The following is a 22,379-nucleotide window of genomic DNA, read 5'->3' on the forward strand; positions in this document are numbered from 1 at the left end:
AAGTCGATCTTTAAATCATACTTAGGGTGTGGCAATTAGACAATAAAAGCTCTGATAACACTCCAAACCCCTTTAATGCCTTCCAGGTAAACTGAATCTGCCTGTGCATGCTATAGAGAGAGATATCATGATAATACGGTATTATTGTTTTTCCTAATAAAAAGAAGAAAAACACATATGAGTAACTAGTAAGCCTCAAAGCCCATAAAGAATAATTTCATAAAGTGGACTCCACTGCACCTGTTGAGACACAGAAAAGATATTCATTCACAGTAGTGTTTAAGGCCTGACTGGTTGGGATTGTGTAACAGAAGCTCGGTCTCTATCTAAAGGTTGATCAGAGTCGATGAGTCTCTGAGCTTCAGGCAAAACCATTGGACAACCATCTCTGTTTCTCTCTTGGCCTTATGATTTCCTTAAGTACCCGTTCATTATTGAACAAATATACAACATGCATTTGGGATATGTTCACCAGGGACGTTGGTCTCGGTCTAACTATGCAGTATGCATGGTTTCTCTCTCTGTGTGTGTGTGTGTGTTATTGGATCTGTAGGCTGTATTGAGTTACATGTGATGCCATCGTCCCATGAAAAGTCACCCACTACGACAGTGTTTGTGTGACAACAACAAACAGGAATCTTGTTTTTAAATGTCTCAAACATACACTTTCCTTGGAGATTCACACTAAATTATGTGATGTAGAAAGAACTAATGTCTGAAACACAACATTGCAACCTTGACCAAACAAAAACCCTAACTCCTAAAAATTAAGACTGCTGTTAGAAACTTGGTAGTTTGGTGCTATTAGAGGAACATAAACTGTGTTTACATGGACCCTTATAATCGGATTGACGGCTCAATCTGACGACAAAAAACCTTCATGTAAACACCTAAATCGATCCGATTGAGCTCGATCCGACTGGAATTTCGATCGGATTGAAAACCGAAACTAAAAGGACTGTGCATGTGCAATGACGTTGAAATAGCGTAATGACGTATGACGCATGGAACGAGCTGTTCTTATGTAGCTACTGTCATAAACAATCTTTTTGTTTTGTTTTTTATTTCGTTTTTTAGACCTACATTTGTGCATAGAAACAAATGAGTCCTAAAACCTGGAAAAGGATATTTTTTTAACTTTCAGTTCCATCTTTACAAAGTCACTGGGATTTTTGAGTACGTTTTTAGTTAAATGCTTGAAATAATTAGCTAAGGGTCGGACAAAATATCGATAGGGCGATATTTCTGTGTTGTGTATTGTACTTCTCTGTGTGATATACAAGAATCGATATGCTGGTGCCAAATATTGATATTTGAATTAATAAAACAAGGTGCTCTTAATAGATTTCCCTGCTCCTAGCATTTTTAGTGACTCCTCGAGATGGTACTCAACACCTGAATGAGGGAAACGTGAACATAATTTAACTAACCTAAGGAAATAGTTTTTTTAATGGGATGGCGGCCAACAGTGTGAGTAAGATGCCCCACTATTGAGTCTAAAGTCTGGACCCACTTTGGATTTTATACCATTGATGGGTCAAACAAAATCGACAAAGAGTACCCAATTCACAAGAACTGCCTGGTAAATGTAAAGTTCACTGGTTAGACCACAAACATGCAAAGCCACTTGCTACGGCATTACCCTGATATCATTGAAAATGTTCAATTTAATTTACAGACTGAAACTTTTTGTGCTGTTTTCTAACAGTTTGGACTTGAACCTGCACTTAACCCTTTCACTGGCATTTTTTTCATAGTTAGACAGATATCATGATGCATCATTAAATGATTGTCTAGCAATATAATGATTATCGCAGAATTGCTGTATTTTGATATTATCAGTATCATGAAACTCAAACTTTGCTAATTATTCCTACTCCGATTTTGAAATGAAGATAGAATGAATTGAATGAAACTGATTTTGAAGTCATGTGACCAAGCCTGTAGCTTTGCTTATGAATTACATCACTGCAGTGGTCTGAAGAGATTTTTTTTAAATATTCAAAATTAAAGGGATATTTCATTGGAAAAAAACTCAATGGATAAAAGAACAATTTCACCAAGTAAGCACGTTGACGTATCGCCTATCAGGCTCTGCTCTCCAAGTAGGGGTGCACGATATTGACAAAAATGTGATATTGCGATATCGATAATGAATATTGCGATATCGATATTAATTTCGATATTTTTAAACGGATGAAAAAATACAAAAGTTATTGGAAAATGCATCAAAAAGATTAATAAATAAAACAAGTTTTCTTACAACATAAGATTTATTTCAACTGACAGTCATATTGGACTGGTACAGCGTTAATAAATAGGCCTAAATAATATGTCAACAGAACAGGACATGTTAGTTGTGTACACTACTACAGTGTAAAAGATAATAAATAAATAGCAAGTCTACAGAACACACTATGCAACATAAACGCCACTATATGCGTTTTCTTTGACCGGATATGACTGTGAAAAGACCAGGTGTAAATGCCCTGTGAAACGCATTCGTGACGTATTTGAATCTAATCGCTCAAACCACTTCAGGAGGTGGTCTGGGCCGCATTTCAGTCGAAACTGGACAAATGTAAATGCATCTCGTTGTTGAAACCACATATGTAAAATGTACTCCTTCCAAAAACGCTAAAAATGAGAACGTTACAGGCGTCATGTTATGGCCAGATGACGACGCGCGCGACTGCAACACGCATCACCGCAGATGAGCAGCTGCTGAACATTTACTTTTCATCAAGTCAACGCGCAAACTATCGCAAATCAAAGTGAAAGTAAGTCGCAGACGCTTTTCACAGTTATCTTCATTAAAAGTAAATAAACGAACTGATCTTATTTTACCTGATGATCATAAAACGCAGCTCATAACTGTTGCTTTCGGTGACGTGCACTCCATTAAATCTGCATATAGCGCGAGAATTGAAGATCATATTTTGATAAATCAGATAGCTATCCGATCAGTGAAAACGCATGAAGTTGCCAGGTGACCTGATGTTTTATACTTGTGCGCTGGTGTGCACGTCGAGCCGCCGGCAAGTGTGTGTGTGTGTGGGACTGTGTGGTTGGAGAGCAAGGGAGAAGTGAGAGAGTGACGGCGGTTAGCTTTGGAGCGAGTAGTGACTTTATATTGAGAAAAACAAAGTGTCTCCCCTGTTCTTTCTGACCACTGTGGGAAATCTGTAGCATGAAAAGTTAAACCTCTCTTGATTTAATATTGTTTATGGAGAAGGAGAATCAGGAAATGAGTCTGGGGGAAATGCAACTGTGCATGTCCAGACGCATCATAAACAAAATATTGCATAAATATCGCGACACTTTCGATATGGATATCGAGCAACGTGATATCGCGATAACGATATTGATTCGATATATCGTGCACCCCTATCTCCAACCTGTTGACTGCAAGCGAGAACATGGCACCAGTGCTCTGGCTGAGAGCGAGCTAGACAGAGAGAGGGCTGCGTTTTGATGGAAGCTGTGTTCTGACATTTGGAGGATCAAAAGATTAAGCTCACTGTTGTCTGCATAGCCATGTGAACATGTCCCAATTAAAAGGCAAGGCATTTGTTCCCATCCTTCTCTGAGGATTTGGCCTAATTAAAAGAAGTCCGGTGACTCAATGAGTCAGAGAAATAAAATCATTGTGATTGTCCTTCTTTTTCATATTTGGTGGATTGTGTATGACTCGCCATAATGGACAGTGCAAGTGATTTCAAATACTCTTCTCTTGGCCTTTTTGTTCCTTGTGTACTTTATTCTCTTTCTCTCTGCCAGTGTTCAGTTAAATGTCACGTTTTGTTTTTGTGATGAATAGATGAACTGGTCTCTTGTGCAGCACTCACATGTGCGGGGCTGTTCTGCTCATATGCTTATTTCTACAGCTGTGTTTGGTTTAAGGTGGCATTTGTGTGTGTGTGTGTGTCTTTGCTGTGTATTATACATGTTCTTTCTCCTTTCAGGTGCTGTTGCTATAATGGAGCTCAGCAGGGGAGAGGTGCCACTTTATGTGAGTCTGAGAGAACAATTTTTTATTTTATTCCATAAATCTTTCTCTCACCCCCTTATTCTCTGTTTTTCCTGATGTCCTGTTTGTTTCTTTTTAACTTAACTCTTTAAACGTTAATTTGACCCTTTCATTCCTTGATCTTTCAGGATCTGTCCTTTTCTTAGTCAGGGTGCCAAATGACAAAACACATTTGCCAAAGACTTTACCTGTGCATATGAATGTGCATGAGAGAGAAACTATTCTGGTCATTGTATATGGACAGTGTCACTCATAACCGTGTTTGCATTGTGTTTAAAAACCAGAGAGAACAGGAATGAAATTTTAAAAAAATGATATGGGAGAGTTTTTGTTTTCAGTTGTTCATTACCTTAGTCTTGTGAATGTGCCTTTCTGTCTGAAAATAGGTACAGCCATGTCTTAAAGGGATGGTTCACCCTAAAATTAACATTCTGTCATCAATGATGTTCATTAATTCTGTTAAAAAACAACAAAACAAAATTTTGATATTCCATCATTTAGCCTACTTAGCCTTACCCCTTTAGTAAATTATGCCAGAATGTTCATTTTTGGGTGAACTATCCATTTAAATACTATAAAAGCTCTGACTGTCCTCTAGTAGCTTTCGTGGCTGTTCTTTATGCCCCCCCCCCCCCCCACCCCCCCCAGCCAGCGTGTGACAAAATTTGTAGAAGATATAAGAATTCAAAACTTTCTCTCTCACTTCCGCCAATATGGTTCAATGATTTTGATGACCTCACGTTGCACTTTAGCTTCTCATCAGATGTTCTGTCCAAACAAATGCTTTCTAGAACGAAAGCGTCCTGCCCCCTACATTAAAAAAAGATACTGAAGCTGCGGCTGAAATTGGTCACTTGTTCACACATTTACTATTTTCTAGATTCTATTTATGAGATGGGGAACAATTCAGACAGTATAAATATGCTTTCCATTGGGGCGAATGAAGTCTGGTTTCACATTAGTGTCATGTGAACCACCAGAGCGCACACACAGTCTGCTCTGGTTCAGAGACATGATGGCACAGAGCGGGTCAAATGCAAGTCGGCGCAGACCTCCAAACAAATCGGACCCATTTTAATTCTTCACCGAGTGCTGTATTTCAAGAGAAGAAACAGTTAGAGGTTAGGAGGAAACTGGCTTTATCAAGCTCAACGGCTCTGGCCGAGCTGCGATTATTTAAACACTATTGGCTTTTTTTAAAGGAGGAGGAGCTCTTTGATATGTCCCGCCCTGTCTTCCTGTTTCAGTGGAAATTACTTCAACGCATTGAACAATGCTGCATGTTTCAAGGCACTTCAGTGAGCCTTTAAGGTGTATTCCCTTCATTAACTTTCTTAGATTATTCCTAAGAAAACATTACACTACTGTAACAGTCTTTTTCCACTAATTATTTACAGCTCCCTCAGCTTGAATTTCCAGTGGAGTTGCTTCAATGATATTTACATTTATGCATTTGGCAACTATTCAAAGCCACTTATAGTGCAACCAAGGTCGGTATGTGCATGTTTGGGAATCAAACCTGTGACTTTGGGCCATTAAACCTTAATTTTTCTAATCCACATGTCTTTTTTTTTTATACTACGTAACCAAATTGTTTTAGCTGACACTTTTATCCAAACTGACAGGAGCAAAGCTGCTGTAAAAAGTAAAAACCTGGATCACTTCTTGCGAGGTTTAAACCTCTAACCTTTTTATTACCAGCCCAAATCATTACCTTGGACTACAGGAAAGCTGTTGTGAATTCTGAAGCTTCATCATTTGCTGGCTCAGCTGTATAGTCACAGTGTGTGGGGTGCATGAGAGTGTTTCACAGTCATTCTTTGTGACCTCATTATGAAAGAGGGGCACTATGCGTTAGTTGTGTAAGCTTTTTAAGGTGTGTGTGTGACTGCAATGGGGATAATGTGTTATTGTAAGGCGATATTTTGAGAGTTATAGCAGACTTGCATAGTGTCAACTCTCAAATCCCAGTACGACACTGCACACAAACAGTCTCATTCACTCGGAGCTAAAAGCAATTAGTGAATGTGTGTGTGTGTGTGTGTTAAATGCTTTCAGGTGTTTCTGGCCCCCTGTAGCTAAGTGATAGCTAGTGTGTTTGAGAGAGTGTGTTTTACTTTCAAAAATATGTACTCCTTGATCAGATGGTCATACCGAACAATGGGGTTATATACGTTTCAGAAGAATTGATTTGACTGTGAGGAGCAGTGTCGTGTAGTTACTTAATGTGTTTGCAGATTGCTTCAGTCAGAGGTCAAACAGATATGGAGTGATGTGATATTTTCAACACCCAGTTTTATTTGATGTTTGAACTGAAAGCAAAACTTTAGTTGAATTGCTGCTGTTGAGTTTTTATTAACAGATAAGTTACAAAGTCTCTCATGTCATGTAGAACTGGCCATAGACAGCATATATTCTTGTTCACATAAAGATGCATGCAACTAAACAACACAAACATATTTTTTAACACCAAAATGTGTCTAATGTCGAATTTTGAATCAAGTGCACTACTGTTTAAAAGTTTGGGTTCAGTATGATTTTGAAAATGTGTTTCTAAGTCTTGTCCACTCACTAAGGCTCCCCTTAATTGATCATAAATTCAGTAAAAACAGTAATATTGTAAAATGTTATTATATTAAAATAAACTATTTTACTATATTTTTATTTTAATGTATTTTTAAATGTAATTGATTCTTGTAATGGAAAGATGAATTTTCAGCATCATTACTACAGTCTTCAGTGTCACATGATCCTTCAGAAATTATTTATTTTTAATATTATGATTTGCTGATATTTCAACCCGGTCTCATCCCAAGACGTCATATAACTGACGTTTTGGGACGTCTTTTGACCATACGTCAATATTCGCCTTTTTAGGGCCCCCTTAAACGTCGGTAGATGAGGTTATGGGATCCTAACTCTACCCCATACCTAAACCTAACCCTAAACCTAACCCGTCACCTAACTGACGTTAAAGGTAAAGCGTCAGTTGTATGACGGCCCGGGATCGCCATCTACCGACGTTTAAGGGGGCCCTAAAAAGGCGGATATTGACGTATGGTCAAAATACGTCCCAAAACGTCAGTTATATGACTTTTTGGGATGAGACTGTGTTAGATATTTCTTATTATCACCGTTGGAAAATGTTCTGCTGCTTTATATTTTTCTGGAAACAGTCATACTTTTCAGGATTCTTTGAAGAACAACATTTATTGAAATGGCAATCTTTTGCAAGTTTGCAACATTAAAAATGTTTGTACGGTCACTTTTTTGATAATAAAATTCTTACTGACTATTTTTTGGAACATTTAGCTGTAAATTAATTTGTCCATCTCTCCACGGTTGTGTTTAATACTTTACTTAAAAAAAAAATAAAAATAAAAAAAACATTTTTGAAAAGGGGCCTCAACTTTCTGACTACATTACATACAATATTTTAATATAGATACATTTTGTAATTGTAAAATCTTATTTTTCGTGTCAATATTTTTGACTTTATAGTCTGTAGAAAGTCTGTCGTCCTAAAATCCGTTGGATTTTCAAGCCACGGATTCATGGCATGAGCAACTGGTTTTTAGAATAAGGTGGTTAACATTACGTCAAGGGTATGAGTTTACTCTTGAGGAACTGACAAACATTGTAGTCTATATGGTTTAACTTCTCTTTTTTTCCATGAAGCGAGTGGGTGTGGACTATTAAATGCAGTCATCATTAACGTGTGTGTGTACGTGTGCTAGCACGGCCCTGTATGTCTGGATATTGTCGGCCCGACCCGAGTCTCACCTGGTGTGTGGAGACATGAGAGGAATGTTTAACGAGGAGAGCACGTTTCAAATCACCTGGTAAAGAAAACAACCCAGTGTTTTTCCGACCATATTAGAGCTGTAGCAACTTTTCATTTAGTTTCATTGAGTTTAAATGATGTTACTAGATCTGTGACACAGTGTTGTAGTACTCGAGACTCGGACTCGTCTCGGACTCGGTCTTGAGACCATTTTTTAATGGTCTTGGTCTTGTCATGGACTCGTGTCCATTTGGACTCGGAATTGACTCGTACTCGAACATTTTTTTTTTTAGGACTCGGAATTATTCCCGAGTCCACTCGAGTTCAATTAAAAATATTTTTCATGATTATTAATGTATGTTAATAAAATATTTCTTTAAATTGATTGACACGCCCAGTGATTGGTGATTTTCTAGTGCGCAACTGCGCATGACAAATTGTAATAAAATTACTTTTAACACCACCTACTATGTGGCCTTTTTACCCTAAACTGATCACATTCAGTAAAAAAAGAAAAAAAAAGGATTTCTCTAAGTAAATAAAAGTAAATTAGGTAATCAACCCTCACTGGTCTCGGTCTCGACTCGGACTCAACCGTCTCTGGTCTCAGACTCGACTCGGACTCGACTCTCTATGGACGCGGTCTCGACTCGGACTCGACTCTCTCTGGTCTCGGTGTCGACTCGGACTCGAGTGAGGTGGTCTCGACTACAACACTGCTGTGACATTCATTTTTCTATTTATTTTTTAGAATTCATGATTTTCTCAAATGATATTTGTAATAAAACCCGAGAGATTTCTTGAAAGCCCATTCATCCAGAAATGTGTAGCTTCAAAAAGTTCATAAAGACATTGTAAATTAAATCCAAATTAATCAAGTGGTTTAATCAGGTCTTTTGGAGAGATATAATTGCTTTATGATGAACATATTTAATTTAGACATTTATTGACCTAGCGCTGATAAGCACACATACATCGAGCACATCAAATATGGTAAACCCAGAATGTTTTTCCACAGTATTAGAGCCCTAGCAACTTTTCCATCGATACTTTGTTTAAATTACATCACTACAGTAGAGCTATAAAGTCCATGGTTTATTTAGACATATTTTGACACTTAAGTTAGCATGTTTTCATTTTTGAAAAATATTTCATATAAAATATAACTTCTAAAAAGAGCTTACAGCTAAAGCGTTTAATCTTTTCTTGTCTAAACTATGAATATCATATCCCATCCCACTAGAAAACTTTGTTGAGTTGTCTAAACTGTTAGAATGGGGGGTTTATATAAACGTGACTTCTTGACTAGTTATGAATGATAACAAGTACTCATGCTGCACACAGCAGAGATATGGGGACATGTTTTGTTTCCCAAACATCATTACAAAGATAAAGTCTGGCTCTGTGTGTAGTTTCTTCTGTGATGTGAGGAGAGCTCTGTTGATGTTTGATTGGAACAAACAGAATTTAGGAAAAGGCCTCTGTTTATCTGTCAGTATTTTGCCTGATAACACTGAATAAACTGCAGCTAGGGAACCACAGAGTGCTGATAGTATATGATCAAATAGAGGGAGTTTAGGTTAACCATATTTATGGGCATTTCAAAATTGTTTAATCAAATCCTTGTTAATTTTAGCCAAACAACATTTAATTCAAATGTTCACTTAATCTTTAATATTTGGCCATTTCTTTACAATATATTTTTACAGCCACTGTAATTTCTTGAACAAGAATATGTGGACATCAAAACATGCAAACTCAGAGCGAGCGTTTAAACTTTTATATTGCGATGATTTGCATATTTCATAGCAAATTTGATGTATTCTCCTGTGTTAGCTTAGGTTTGTAAATTATCCACCTTACAAATCTGATAGAATGGCGCACATTATGTTACAGATGAACGTAATAAGCCAACCAACCTCACAGCATATATGCAGAGATGAAGTTTGAGACACGCTCCATGATAACAGTTCTTGTGGAGCAGCAATTTACTGCCTACACTCATGTAAATAATTAAAGTGCACATATACGTATATATATATATATATTAAACCCGTAGAGAATATATTTATTTGGTTGAATCGCAGCCTGTGTGAATTCACAATAGCACTATGCTATAGTATGTTATACATCTTGCAACCTTAGAAAACTGTCTAATGATGCCGTTCATGGATTCTTTTCAGTGGAATTGGTCACTTCTGGTGTTTTGCCGGTTACTAGAAGCAGGCAATTTGCAATCTAGGATTTTTTTTTTTTAAATCGAGTACTTGAATTTAATCAATGAATTGTGACAGCCCTAATTAGAACTATTCTGAAGGATCTTGTGACACTGAAGACTAGAGTAAGGATGCTGAAAAAATAAAGCTTTACCAGCAGAACAATAAATTAAATTTTAAAATACATTATACATATTTCACAATATTACTGTTTTTACTGAATAATCGAATAAATGTGCCTTGGTGAGCACGAGACTTTTTCAAAAAACATTAAAAAAAATCAAACTATATAAACCCCAAATTTTTGCATATATGTGAAGACAAGTACATAATCTGCACTGGACAATACTGATAGCAGATGGTAGATGTTCAGCCTTTTACATCAGGTGAAGTGTTAAGTCATGTGGGTCATTTGGCAGCTGGTATGACTCCCTCAGTTTTGTCATATATAGGGACTGTTTACACCTGACCACTTCATGCGTTTTCTTAGATCAGATAGCTATCTGATTTATCAAAACGATTCCATTTACACCTGCAGTCACATAAATGTGTTTTTGCAAAACTATATGCAGATTTAATGGATTGCACATCACCGAAAGCAACAGATATGAGCTGCATTTTATTGATCATCAGATTTCAGAGATCATCAATCAGAGGTCATCAATTTCAAAATCAAAGACGGCAGTAGGAGAGAGCGGCAACAGCCCTGGTAAAAATCATTTAGTTTCTTTACTTTTAATGAAGATAATTGTGTGTTAAGCGTCTGCGGCTTTCACTTTGATTTGCGATAGTTTTCACGTTGGCTTTATGAAGAAATGCTCAGATGCTCATCTGCAGTAATGTATGTTGCAGTTGTGTAACATGAAATATAGCCTATATAACATGCTCTCACATGCTGAAGTGGTGTGAGCTGGTGTCGCCTGAAGTGGTGTGAGCGATCGGATTCAAATCCATCTCGAATGTGTTTCAGAGGGTAGTTACACCTGGTCTTTTCACGATCGGATAGCTATCCGATCACAGAAAATGCATGAAGTGGCCAGTAAACAGCCCAATAAAGCATATAGAACAGAAACGCTTCATTCTTGGACGTCTTTGAGTCATCTTGAGAGTCTTTTGGAGGCCTTGGGGGACTATTTTGGACCATCCTCTAACGTGGCACTATGAGAGATTCCTGTACATTGTGTTCTTCCTATTCCTGTGTACTGCTTTGGATATCAGTTGGAATCGCATGGAAGGCATTTCCTTAATGAACACACGATACTCTGTTCTGGTTAAATAATGGCATTTAGCCAACATCATGTAGATGCATTTAGCAGATCAGCTCATATAAAAGCAGAATGATTTTTTTGCTGATGTCAACCTAAATAAACCTGCCCACTTTTGTATAAACCATAAGCAGACATAGGAATTTATACTCCCCCCCCCCCCCCCCCAACTGGGTGCTGAGATGTTAATCTTAATCATAATGTCATCAATATCAAACAGTTGCTAGCTGACCAAGATGACACTTATCTATCACCGCTGACTGCGCTAACCTAGTGGCAGGCTTTAACTGACTTGTATTTGACAATATTTTTCTAATGTGATGGCCACTAAGTCCACTAACTTGTTTATCCAGAAATGTTCATTTGAACATCTGAGATTTTATCCTATTTATCTCTATAATTTCAAAAATGTTATTCTGGCATTTGGGTTGCTTGATCAGATTATGTAATTTTATATTAAATTTGTGAAAACCTTCATCCTATTTTTATCCTCCTTTGGATCCCACAAAGATATTCTAAGATATCACATTCTTGGAGATTCCTTCCCTGTTTTGTTCAGACGGGAACAACATGATCAAAGAAATCCAACAGGTGATTAACTCTAATAAAGAGGACATTTCTAGAAATACTTTTTCAGCTTCCTAAGAAGATTATGCTTTGCACAGACTGCATATTTCATAGCTAGTCAGTAAATTGTAAATTCAGGCATTTTGTCAGGTGGCTTGTCTTTTTGAAAGTCAGCTAGATTGTGTGTGTGACAGTAAGGCTGTGGCTATTTGCACTATAAGTGAAAATAGCATATTTTATTATTGATAGCTGCTATTCACACAGTGTAAATATAATTTATTGCTATTCAAAACAAAGTGAAAAATAGCAGCATTAGCGATATGCTGTAAAAATAGCCGTATTTTCTTTGCAACAAACGTAAATAGTAGTTAGATGCTATTTATACTTATAAATGATAGCAAATACTATTTGCACCTCAGGGTTGTTGTACATTAAACAGTATGCAATTAGATAATGTGAATGATTATATTTATTAAATGGATGCCGCCTTATTGGGACAATAAAGCCCTCCCTACACCTAACCCTAAGTGATAAACACTTTATTATTAAACACACGTTAGACACTATTTCCACTTTTCAAACATTTTCTTTAAATAAAATTTCTTTCCGATCTGATGTGTGATGGGGAAAAGGGAGTAGATTGAGTTAGGTAAAAGAAAGATTCAAAATCTGTTTGATTTGCATCCACATTTTCTGCCATGCGCCTTACCCCTACACTATTACTATTGTTGGCAATCCAGCGTAATCCTTTCGTAATCCTTTCTGGCTCAACCAGACGTCGTTCTTTTGTTTAAGACCGAATGCATGGATCTAATATATTGACACGCATCTGATTTCTTTCCCAACTGTTTATTCACTTAAGACATCATTGACAGTCTTTATGTAAATACTCGCCAAGGACATTTTGATCCATAGATTTGACCGCTTCGGTGTGTGCCTGAAACGCAGAGTTTGTGCGTATTATACGCCAAAAATATCGCCAATCATATGCACACGAAAAACGCATACTATACACACAAAAACTGTTTTTGCCATATAAATGCCACGAGAAATGACATTCGTGCTATTATACGAACTTTCATGAGATCGGGCTCCTGTCCACTGTTCGGTGGTGTTCAATCACATTGTTCAACAACTGCATAACGTTACAGTATTGTGGACTAATGTAAACGGACACAAGTGTCCTGTCGATCATCTCGTCACAGTTAAAATCCTCCATTCAATCTAATATAATTTCTTACCATTTCGGAGAAAAATGTTGTCACACGTTCATCTGGAAACTCTCCTCATGTGTTTGCAATTTGAATGTAATGATGATTCATTTAAAAGTTAATGGCTACAGTATATCTTTACAAAAGTTCACAATGCTGCTGCAGATGCAATAAAATGTAGGCAACACTGAATAAATACATTCTCGTCAGGTTAGAAATTGATAATTAATCACTCAAACCCCTTTACTGTATCTAAACCTCTCTACATAACCGCCGGACTTGCGCGTCCTCCATGTCTGTAGTTGTTTAACACTTTTCACTCTTCATTCTGTAGGCAAACGTCAGTGACTTGAATTTAATGCACGCGGGAACTGGCAGCCAGTGCAATTTTGTGAGGAGAGGTGACGTGTGCTCTCTTCTGCTCATTAAAGGCCACGCTTGCTGCAGCATTCTGGATCAATACAATTATAAAATGTACATTTATTGAATGTACAATATTATAATCAGTACAATTATAATATGCTTTACTCATTAAATGTCACTTTTATATTTGTCATTATTTAATGTCAGCTTTGCTGACTAGCTGTAAAATATGCATTCTGTGGAAAGCATAATCTTCTTAGGGAGCTCAGTAGTATTTCTAGAAATGTCCTCTTTATTAGAGATGATCACCTATGGGATTTTCCTTGATCATGATTAATCCTGTCTGAAAAAACGGAATTATAGGAATTATAAGGAGTTATTTCATATTAAAATAAACTAATCGACCAAACCTTGAGTAAATAAGTGACCATGTTAGTTTCAAAGATTTGATTTAATTTGTTATGTAGTTTATCAGATTAGATATTGTACAGTATGAAATGCAATGACATCAACACTGAATAGCAATGCTCACCTAAACATGCATTTGAACATGAATCCTGTTTGAACATGAGATGAGAACCCATACACACCCTTCTCAGATGGCAGTGGTTATGTCATTGGTAAGGGAACAAACACCTGCTGTCCATAGAGACCAGCAGTGTATTAGTGAGGTGTTTTTTTTCTTTCAGGAGCTAGTCTGTAAACAGGTGCTAGAGACAATAACATCCTCTCATTGATCCAAAGAGTGACTGCAGTAATTCAGCTTCTAATCTTTTCTTCATTAATAAGCCAGCATGACAACAAGACTAAACATAGGACAAAATGTACTCTGGCAAACTGCTCTGTTCCATCTGTTGTGTACAATATTTGAAATATAGTCATGAGGTTGAGTAAATATTGTTGATGTCCATGATTTTCCAAATCGAGCATCAATTTCTAAATCAGTATTTTGTCTTGCCAGTAAAAAAAATCTAAACATCCTTAAAACAAGCATTTTCTTGAAGCAAAATTTGTGAGATGTGTGCACGTGAGATTTATTTTAGCATTTTTTTAAAGGGGTTTATGAACTGATAAATCAAATTTTCCTTGAGGTTTTGACATCTAAGAGGTTATCATATTATAAGAATATCCTGTAAGTTTCAGAACTGAAAACGTCTTTGTTAGTCCAATAAAAGCTTTTATTGACACCAGGCTCAGCAAACGACTCGTTTTAAAAGTGGGAAACTATGACGTCAATGAGGATAAAACACCACCCCCTCAGAAGAAGATCAACGCCTACTAAAACACGGCCGGTTTAGCCCCACCCACCGATTCGCGCATTACACGCACAGATAAATAACATAGGCCTACCTACCTCGTGATGACAAACTGGGTCGAGAGTGATACTCATTATAATATGCAAAACTGTTATCCACTCACAGCAGTGGGTGTTGACTTCCAAAGTCTTCAATGCGAGACGCCCATAAAAACAGAGCGTTTGTGAGCTGGGCCCAAAACTAGAGTCGAAAATAGCCTATTATTCATTTTGATGTTTTTTTTTTTTTAATGTAAAACCAAGCGAACGTCATAAGTTGACCTCAGAAAACAATTTAAAAAAAATAAAAAGCCAGTTCATGACCCCTTTAACTCCAGTGTTGCAATGCAAAGCAGCTGTTCAGTTGTCCATAATCTTACTGTATCTCTTTATTTGACGATTTTAGTTTCCAAATAAAACGATAAAATAATCAAGTGCCTTTCTGTTTTTTTTTTTTTTTTTTGCATTTCATTTACTGGATTTTCAAAAAATGGGAATTATTAAAATGAAATCATTTGAGTTTATAAGATGCCATAAGCAGGACAGCAGGATTGTGTGAGGGGAGAGGAACGCTTTGAATCTGTGCGGTTGCGAGACCAAGTGAGGAAAGAAAAGATAGGAGGAGCAGGGATGGAGGGAGAGAATCCCATACTCATCATTCATCCCCATATGAAGTGTAGTGCATGAGAAAAGAAGAAAGACCTTAACTTTACCTCATTCCCACACCAAACCTACTGTGTATCCTTCCTCTCTCTCTCCATCACTATTTCTGCAGGGCCCCTTAAATGACAGGAAGTGAGAGAGACGTCTGGTGAAGGAAGGCAAACAATCAAATGGGGGCTTTATGTTTAATGGAGGGAGAAAGAGAAAAGTGCCTTGTCACACACATGCCTACAGCGAGACTGAATTTACTGTTAACCTCCCTCTTTTACTGGGTGTTTCTTTGATCCAGGGTCTGCTCAATGAAATGAAAGTGTGGAATTATGGGTAAATGTCTGTGGGCCTTGTGTGTGTTGGTAAGTGCATGTGAGTGCCTACATTGATGATGGATGATTGTGCTTTTGGATGTTATTTTTCGTGTGCTTCTGTTGATATACACCGTTGCTATGTTTTCTTTCAGGATAACTTTCCATGGTTCTGGTTGTGGCTCTTCATTTCTCATGTATTTAGCAGACTTGTTCTTTGTTTATTGTAATTTTAAACCATTCTGTACATTCAGTCCATTTCATAGCAATTTCAAATATTATGCATTATGTCTACATTCGTATAGTTATAAATATCATGAATATTGTATTCATATACAGTATTTTCAAACATATTTAGTCACAAATGAACCATTGATTTTTTTTTCTTCTTAAGTGTTTGAAAAGTCAGAAGCGAAAACCAGGAGACTCCGGTTGTATCTTTTAAGGAGGGTTCTTTATTGCTGTTGCATTGCTGTAGTCTGCTTCATCCAAAATTCTTAGCCAAGTCTGACCTAAGCCAGTATACAATTGTGTTCATATACGTTACAAGGGGGTGGGGTTACATAGAGGTATAGACACTCTCAAACAAAGCATGTAAAAGAGGCATAGGATTCAGCTTGTTACTGGAAATTCCCCAGCCCTGATGTCATCAGCATAACAGTGTCTTGTATAGAGGGTAATCCAATCAGCTGGATTGTATCACCCATACCTTCACATTATCATAGAGCTTAATGGGGAGGGGTAACATTGATGGGGGACACTCTGAAACAAAGCATGTAAGCATAACTATTCAAATTAAGCCAGTGGCTCCCAGAGCCATTAAAGATATAGAGTCTCAGTAATCTGCTCATTCATACCTCAAATGCTAAATTCAGTCTACTAGACTTTCTCTGTTTTTATATGCTATTGTACTGGAACCTAAATTAAACATTTTAATAAATTTGTAATCCTACAAACATTAAGCCTATTTAATATTTGTTTACTTGATAAATAATTTACAAGTTAATATAATTTAAATTAAATTTCTCCTCCATGAGATCAGTCAAAATATGGGATTGTATATTTTGATTGGAGGAGGAAAATTAAACCATTCATAGTTGATATTTACTGAAACAATGAAGCCGAGCTCTGTACTAATCAAGATGTATGCTTTTGATAATGAGAACGGCTTCTGATTAATCACCCTAATTACCTTGTCCTCAGTTATGATCCACAATATAAAATTAACAAAAATCTGTTTATTCAAAGCCTCGTGATTCCCATATTTGAACTTTATTCCAATTCCAGTTCATTCCACCAATTAGACTTTGTACAAACTTCCTAAATAATTTTAATTCACAAAAAGCAAGTGTGTTTCATAACCAGGCTCAATACCAGCACAGACGGTTCATTTGTCTCTCATAGAGCCAGTCTGACGGTACTGTTGATCTGCAACAGCTGTATTGGAGACAAAAAAAGAAGAATATACATAAACATTTAGCCTCTGTGTAGACTTCAGATACACTTTAAATGAAGAATTACTGCACACACACACACACACACACACACACACACACACACACACACACACACACACACACGTTTTCATGTTTTACTGAGACTTTCAATAGACAATGATTTTTATACTACACAAACTAATGGTGTGTTGTGGTGTCACAGTTTGTTTTTAAATAAATCTGTTGTCCCAGTTATGAATAAATGAATGAGGTTTTTATAGCGCTTTCATATGTACTACTGCAGACCCAAAGCACTTAACAATCATATCAGGGGATCTCTCCTCAACCACCACCATGCTTATCTAAACGTATGAAAGTTTCGTTTCAAAGACGGGAGGACAGTAAATTTTGAAGACTCTGCCATAATCCCGTTTTCCTCGGTTTTCCACCACTTTAGGCTACGTCCACATTAATCCGGATACATTTGAAAATGGGGTTTTCGTTTAAAAACGCTCTCCGTCCACACTAGTGTTTTCAGGCGTTTTCTGACGTTTCAGACGTTTTTGGATGACAAACTTCTAAATTCACTTGACTGCGCATGCGTGAAACTTCACAAAAGCTCACTGAGACATTACAGAGGGGAAAATAAATAATAAAGTTATCGCGCAATTCTTCTAACAGGATCATTTTATTTAGCAAAATATCTCACCATCACTGATGCATCCAGGTCGCATTCAGTCACCATATTTGGTCTGAAACGTAACTCCTGTTTTGCCGCAGGACAGCAAATGTGAGTAGGCTACATAATCTGTCATCTTTGCAGTACTGTGCTATGAAGAATAGCACATATTAAGTAACATAGAAAGTAACATATTTTAGCAACAGTGTAAAAATGAATAACACATAACAGGCACAATACCGATAAACATGAATATCTATTGGTACTACATGGATCACATGACTAAACTTACATCATCGTTTTGAAATACCTCCGGTTTCACTGTCCACACTACAACGCGAAAACTGCGTTTTCAAATTTATCCACATTTGGAGAGCGTTTTCCAAATGATACGTTTTTGGTGACTTAAAATGGTGTCTCAGTGTGGACGGAAGGCCAAAACGGAGAGAAAAATATACGTTTTCAAACGAAAACGTATTAGTGTGGACATGGCCTTAATCTCCCCAACCGGAAACTGACGAGCATCCTTGCGTCAAATGCGGAACTTATGCGTGCATATAGCCCATTCCTATCAGCACACATTTGCAAAACAGGTGTTGTCTCAAGCACACCTGATGCAACTAATCAAGTGCTTCATTAGCTGCACCAGGTGTGCTTGAGCTACAACACATGCAATATCTGAACTGGCTTTGTTGGTGTAATGTTTGACTATTTTAGAAAAAGTAAAAGGAATAGTCCAAATGTTAAGAGATGATATGATATCCCTTAACAAACAAGGAACATCATACAAAAAGATAGTGAAGGCAATAAATGTTCCTAGAGACACTGACTATGTTTACATGCAGCCAATAACCTGTTCAAAACCAGGATATTAGCAATAACCCGGTCATGAACGGCCATGTAAACACCTGCAAAAACCTGAAAATGCTCATTTCCAGGATTTTAAAAACCGGGATATTATACCTGGGGTACCCCTTTTCTAAACCTGAATTTTTGGTCATGTAAATGCGTATCAGCATATCCCCATAGTGATTTGTGTTCTGCGCATGTTCTATTCGCAAGGAATCTTGGTCTTTTGAGTAGAGAAACTTCTCGGCGCATACAAAAATCTGCGTGCAGTATACCGGAAGTAAACATGGCGAGACCAGGCGAGAATCAGCACAGCATACTTTTGGAGCGAGGTCAGTAACGTTACCAGCATCAAAGCGCCATCTGCCCCAGCCCGAACTATTCATTATCCGCATGCTGCTGTTGTTGTCTTTGGATACAGGAAGAAGAATCGGAAATGACACATATTGCGTCTTAAGGTTGTCCGTACGTCAAGACACTAACCGCACGTCGCCGTTTACATCGGGATATTGCAATATCCATGTGTACAGGGGAAACTCTCTCTGCTCACGCATGTAGACGGGTTATTCCTAATGTTTCAGAAACCCGAATAGTGACTTTAACCCGACCATAACCCGAAAATTGACTGCATGTAAACGTAGTCAAGTTTAAAGGTAAAATAACAGTGGTTATATTTCCTGGACGGGCAGAAAAATGAAGCTATCAACGTCTGCAACCCCTTTTTTTCCGAGAAGGCAGGTTCAGAAAAACCCTTAAGTGTCTGCAAAAGGCCTGTAGCAAGACTTAGTGGCATTGAGGTTTCAGCTTGCACAGTAAGGAGCATAATAAACGCATATTGACCCAAAAGCAAAAGAAAAGTCAGCTTCAATTTGCTCAAAATCATGTAAATAAGCCACAGAAGTTTTCGGCCCGATGGATCACCACCAGCGCTGTGTCTGGAGGGAGAAGAATGAAGCATATACTGAAAAGAACACTGTCTACAGTTGCATGGTGGGGCTTGGTGATGCTCTGAGACTGCTTTGCATCCACTGCGACTGGAAACCTGCAGTGTGTGGAAGGCAAGATGGATTCATTTTTGTATATCAGGAAGTCCTAGGAGAAAATGTCATTCTCTCAGTGAGGAAGCTGAAGCTTGGTTGTCAACGGACCTTTCCAAACAGGACAATAATCACAAGTATACATCAAATTCCACCAAGGCTTGATTGCAGAATAAGTCTTGGAAGATTCTACAGTGGCCATCAGTCACCTGACTTGAACCACATAGAAAATCTCTGGTGGGTTTTGAAAAAAGCATGCAGTCCTAAGAATATTACTGAACTGGAGGCCATTTCTCATGATAAATGGGCAAAGATTCCTCAGAAACTCTGCCAGAAGCTGGTGTCTGGTTATACTTTTTGTTTTCAGGAGGTCATGACAGCAAAAGGGTGTATTTAAAAGTACTAAAGATGCTTGCCATAAATGGGTGAATAATTTTGAGACTGCAGAACCCATTACAATTTGTATTTTCAGTTGATAATGAGAACCACTTTTTTAACTATTTAAATGACTTCTGTTGCAAACAGCTTAAACTGATTTTGTCAATAAACCTGATTTGCAATGGGGATTGAATAATTTTGGTAGTGTTTTGTTGTTTTACAAACTTGTTCAATTATTATTATTTTTTGCTTTCACAGTTCACTATCTACACAAGTTTGAGGGTTGGGGACCTAAAGCTTCTGTAAAATGGCCAAAAAGGAGTGTTTTGTTTTTTTGCTTTAAATTTACATAATTTAGTCCTTTGCTGTGGTATAACCAAATTGCTATGCAAAAAACTTTCAGGAGGAGCTCAATGTTCAGTGAGCAAATGAAAAAGGCCGGAGATAATGGATAACATTTCATATCCTCCTTTTTCACCTAATGCTGCAAAATCAAATATATTGGAAGTGCAGATTGCCCTCGTATGGTATCAGTCTACAGTGTGCCCCACCATTTCAGCAGCAGACATTGCATTAACAAGTTAATAAAAAACCCAACAAGAATCTCTTTCTTGCTCACCAAGTGATCTTCTCTCTCAATCTTTTAGTTTCATCTTCATTTTGGCTAACTTGACATTTCTTTGAATTTGCATGAAAAATACACTCAATTTCCAGAGATTTGGCCTTTTAATATATATATATATATATATATATATATATATATATATATATATATATTAACAAATCCATTATGACATGCTGTGTGTAACAGAAAATATAATGTGTGTATGTAATTGTGCCTCTCTCTCTCTCAGGGTCAGGTGGAGGTCTTTGTGAAGCTGGAGGTGTCTCAGGAGGAAGCAGACTACTATGTGGTCGTTGTGGGCTCGTCCCTTTACCATGTAACTACAGCTCACAGGGCCGAGGATCACGGCTTACTTAGATTCACTGTGCCTGGTGAGACACTAAATAAATCACAGGGTGTCATACATAAACTTTTTCATTGAATGTGTAAAGACCTATTCAGTGATAACTACAGTGGTAACTAGTCAACGACAACACACAATAACATTCTGTTTAATGTGCTGCAGTTTTGTCACCTGCCGATTCTTTAAAGTCTGGTGGATTCTGTTTTTATTCAGTTATTCAGTTTTTATTCATTATCAGCTGGGACAAAATATTCTGAAAGTGATCTCTCTTTCATTAATGTTTTGGTGTGGACTTGCCTATTTTCACATAATTAGAGTGATTAGTTAAACTTTATAGTTATTGTTATAGTTGACGTCCTTGGGGTGAAAGCCTGTAAGGGGATTTCCTGTTGACATGGAAACCAGGATATCACTGGCGTGCTTGTTTGGTGAGGTGTTAAGAATTTGTTTTCTATGGAATACATTTGTTGCTATGGAAACAAAACTCGGGTTACCTGATGGTTTAAGTGTCAGTGAAAGTAGAAAGCCAGTAGCTGATTTCTCCCTATAATATATAGTTCCAGTCTTGATAGCATCTTCTTTTTGTGTTTTGTGATGTGACCTTAGTCAAGACCGTAACACAAGACAATACTGTGATGTGTAAATGTTTAGCCTTTTAGTTTTTAAAGGCTTTAAAAGTCCCCAGAAAGGTAGCCTGTAGCCTTTACTATTTACTATGATGCATATCCAAATAAACGTGTAGTGTATGAGTTGTCTTACCTTTTCTCCATCAAGGTCACAATGTTCCAGAGAAAGTATCTGTGGAGGTCTTCTGCTTCACGAGGAACAGCGGAAGTCCCATCAGCCCCATCTGCCATTCAGGAGAGCTCTCACTGGAATACATACAGGATGAGGCACAAGAGGTGGCGAAACAGCTGATAAACTTTGAACCCTTGACATCCAGCAGCCATCAGGATATCCTAAGGAAATTCTACACAGAGAAAAGGATTTCATCTGAGATGCATCATTTAGAACAGATTGACCAGCTTGGGACAAATTGGATGTGTGATCTAAAGGAATTATTTCCATTGGAAAGCCTAGCAGAGACAGAACAAGGGCACAGTGTTTATGAGCAGCAGACTTTCAGCCAGAGCAAAGCTTCAGGAACACCAGAGTGTGATCCAGAGCACAGACAACACAGTACTGCTGATGAAAAAATCACACAGGCCTTGGCTAACTTGCACTTTCTGGGATGGGACAGCCGAGCTGGACAGGAGAAGCAAGGTCAGTCACTGTGTCATTCTTATCACTTTAAGAACTGCTTACCTTTGTTTTATTTCTGTCTACATTAGATTCTG

The 22,379-nt window shown here is 37.5% G+C and overlaps 1 protein-coding gene across 5 annotated transcripts in view; it reads left to right on the plus strand.

Annotated features, from left to right (window-relative positions):
- The window catches only part of arhgef28a (Rho guanine nucleotide exchange factor 28a), an 87,219-nt gene that overhangs the window by 4,424 nt on the left and 60,416 nt on the right, over positions 1 to 22,379 (plus strand). For all 5 annotated transcript variants that reach the window (XM_039649991.2, XM_039649994.2, XM_039649993.2 and 2 more), the window contains exons 2-4: positions 3,966 to 4,012; positions 20,929 to 21,070; positions 21,817 to 22,305. In XM_039649991.2, the coding sequence (XP_039505925.2) occupies positions 3,980 to 4,012; positions 20,929 to 21,070; positions 21,817 to 22,305 (664 nt within the window). In that variant the 5' untranslated portion in view covers positions 3,966 to 3,979. The remainder of the gene's footprint in view (positions 1 to 3,965; positions 4,013 to 20,928; positions 21,071 to 21,816; positions 22,306 to 22,379) is intronic.

The sequence above is a fragment of the Pimephales promelas genome, chromosome 4 (assembly GCF_988280905.1).
Source record: "Pimephales promelas chromosome 4, fPimPro1.hap1.1, whole genome shotgun sequence".
Taxonomy (NCBI): domain Eukaryota; kingdom Metazoa; phylum Chordata; class Actinopteri; order Cypriniformes; family Leuciscidae; genus Pimephales; species Pimephales promelas.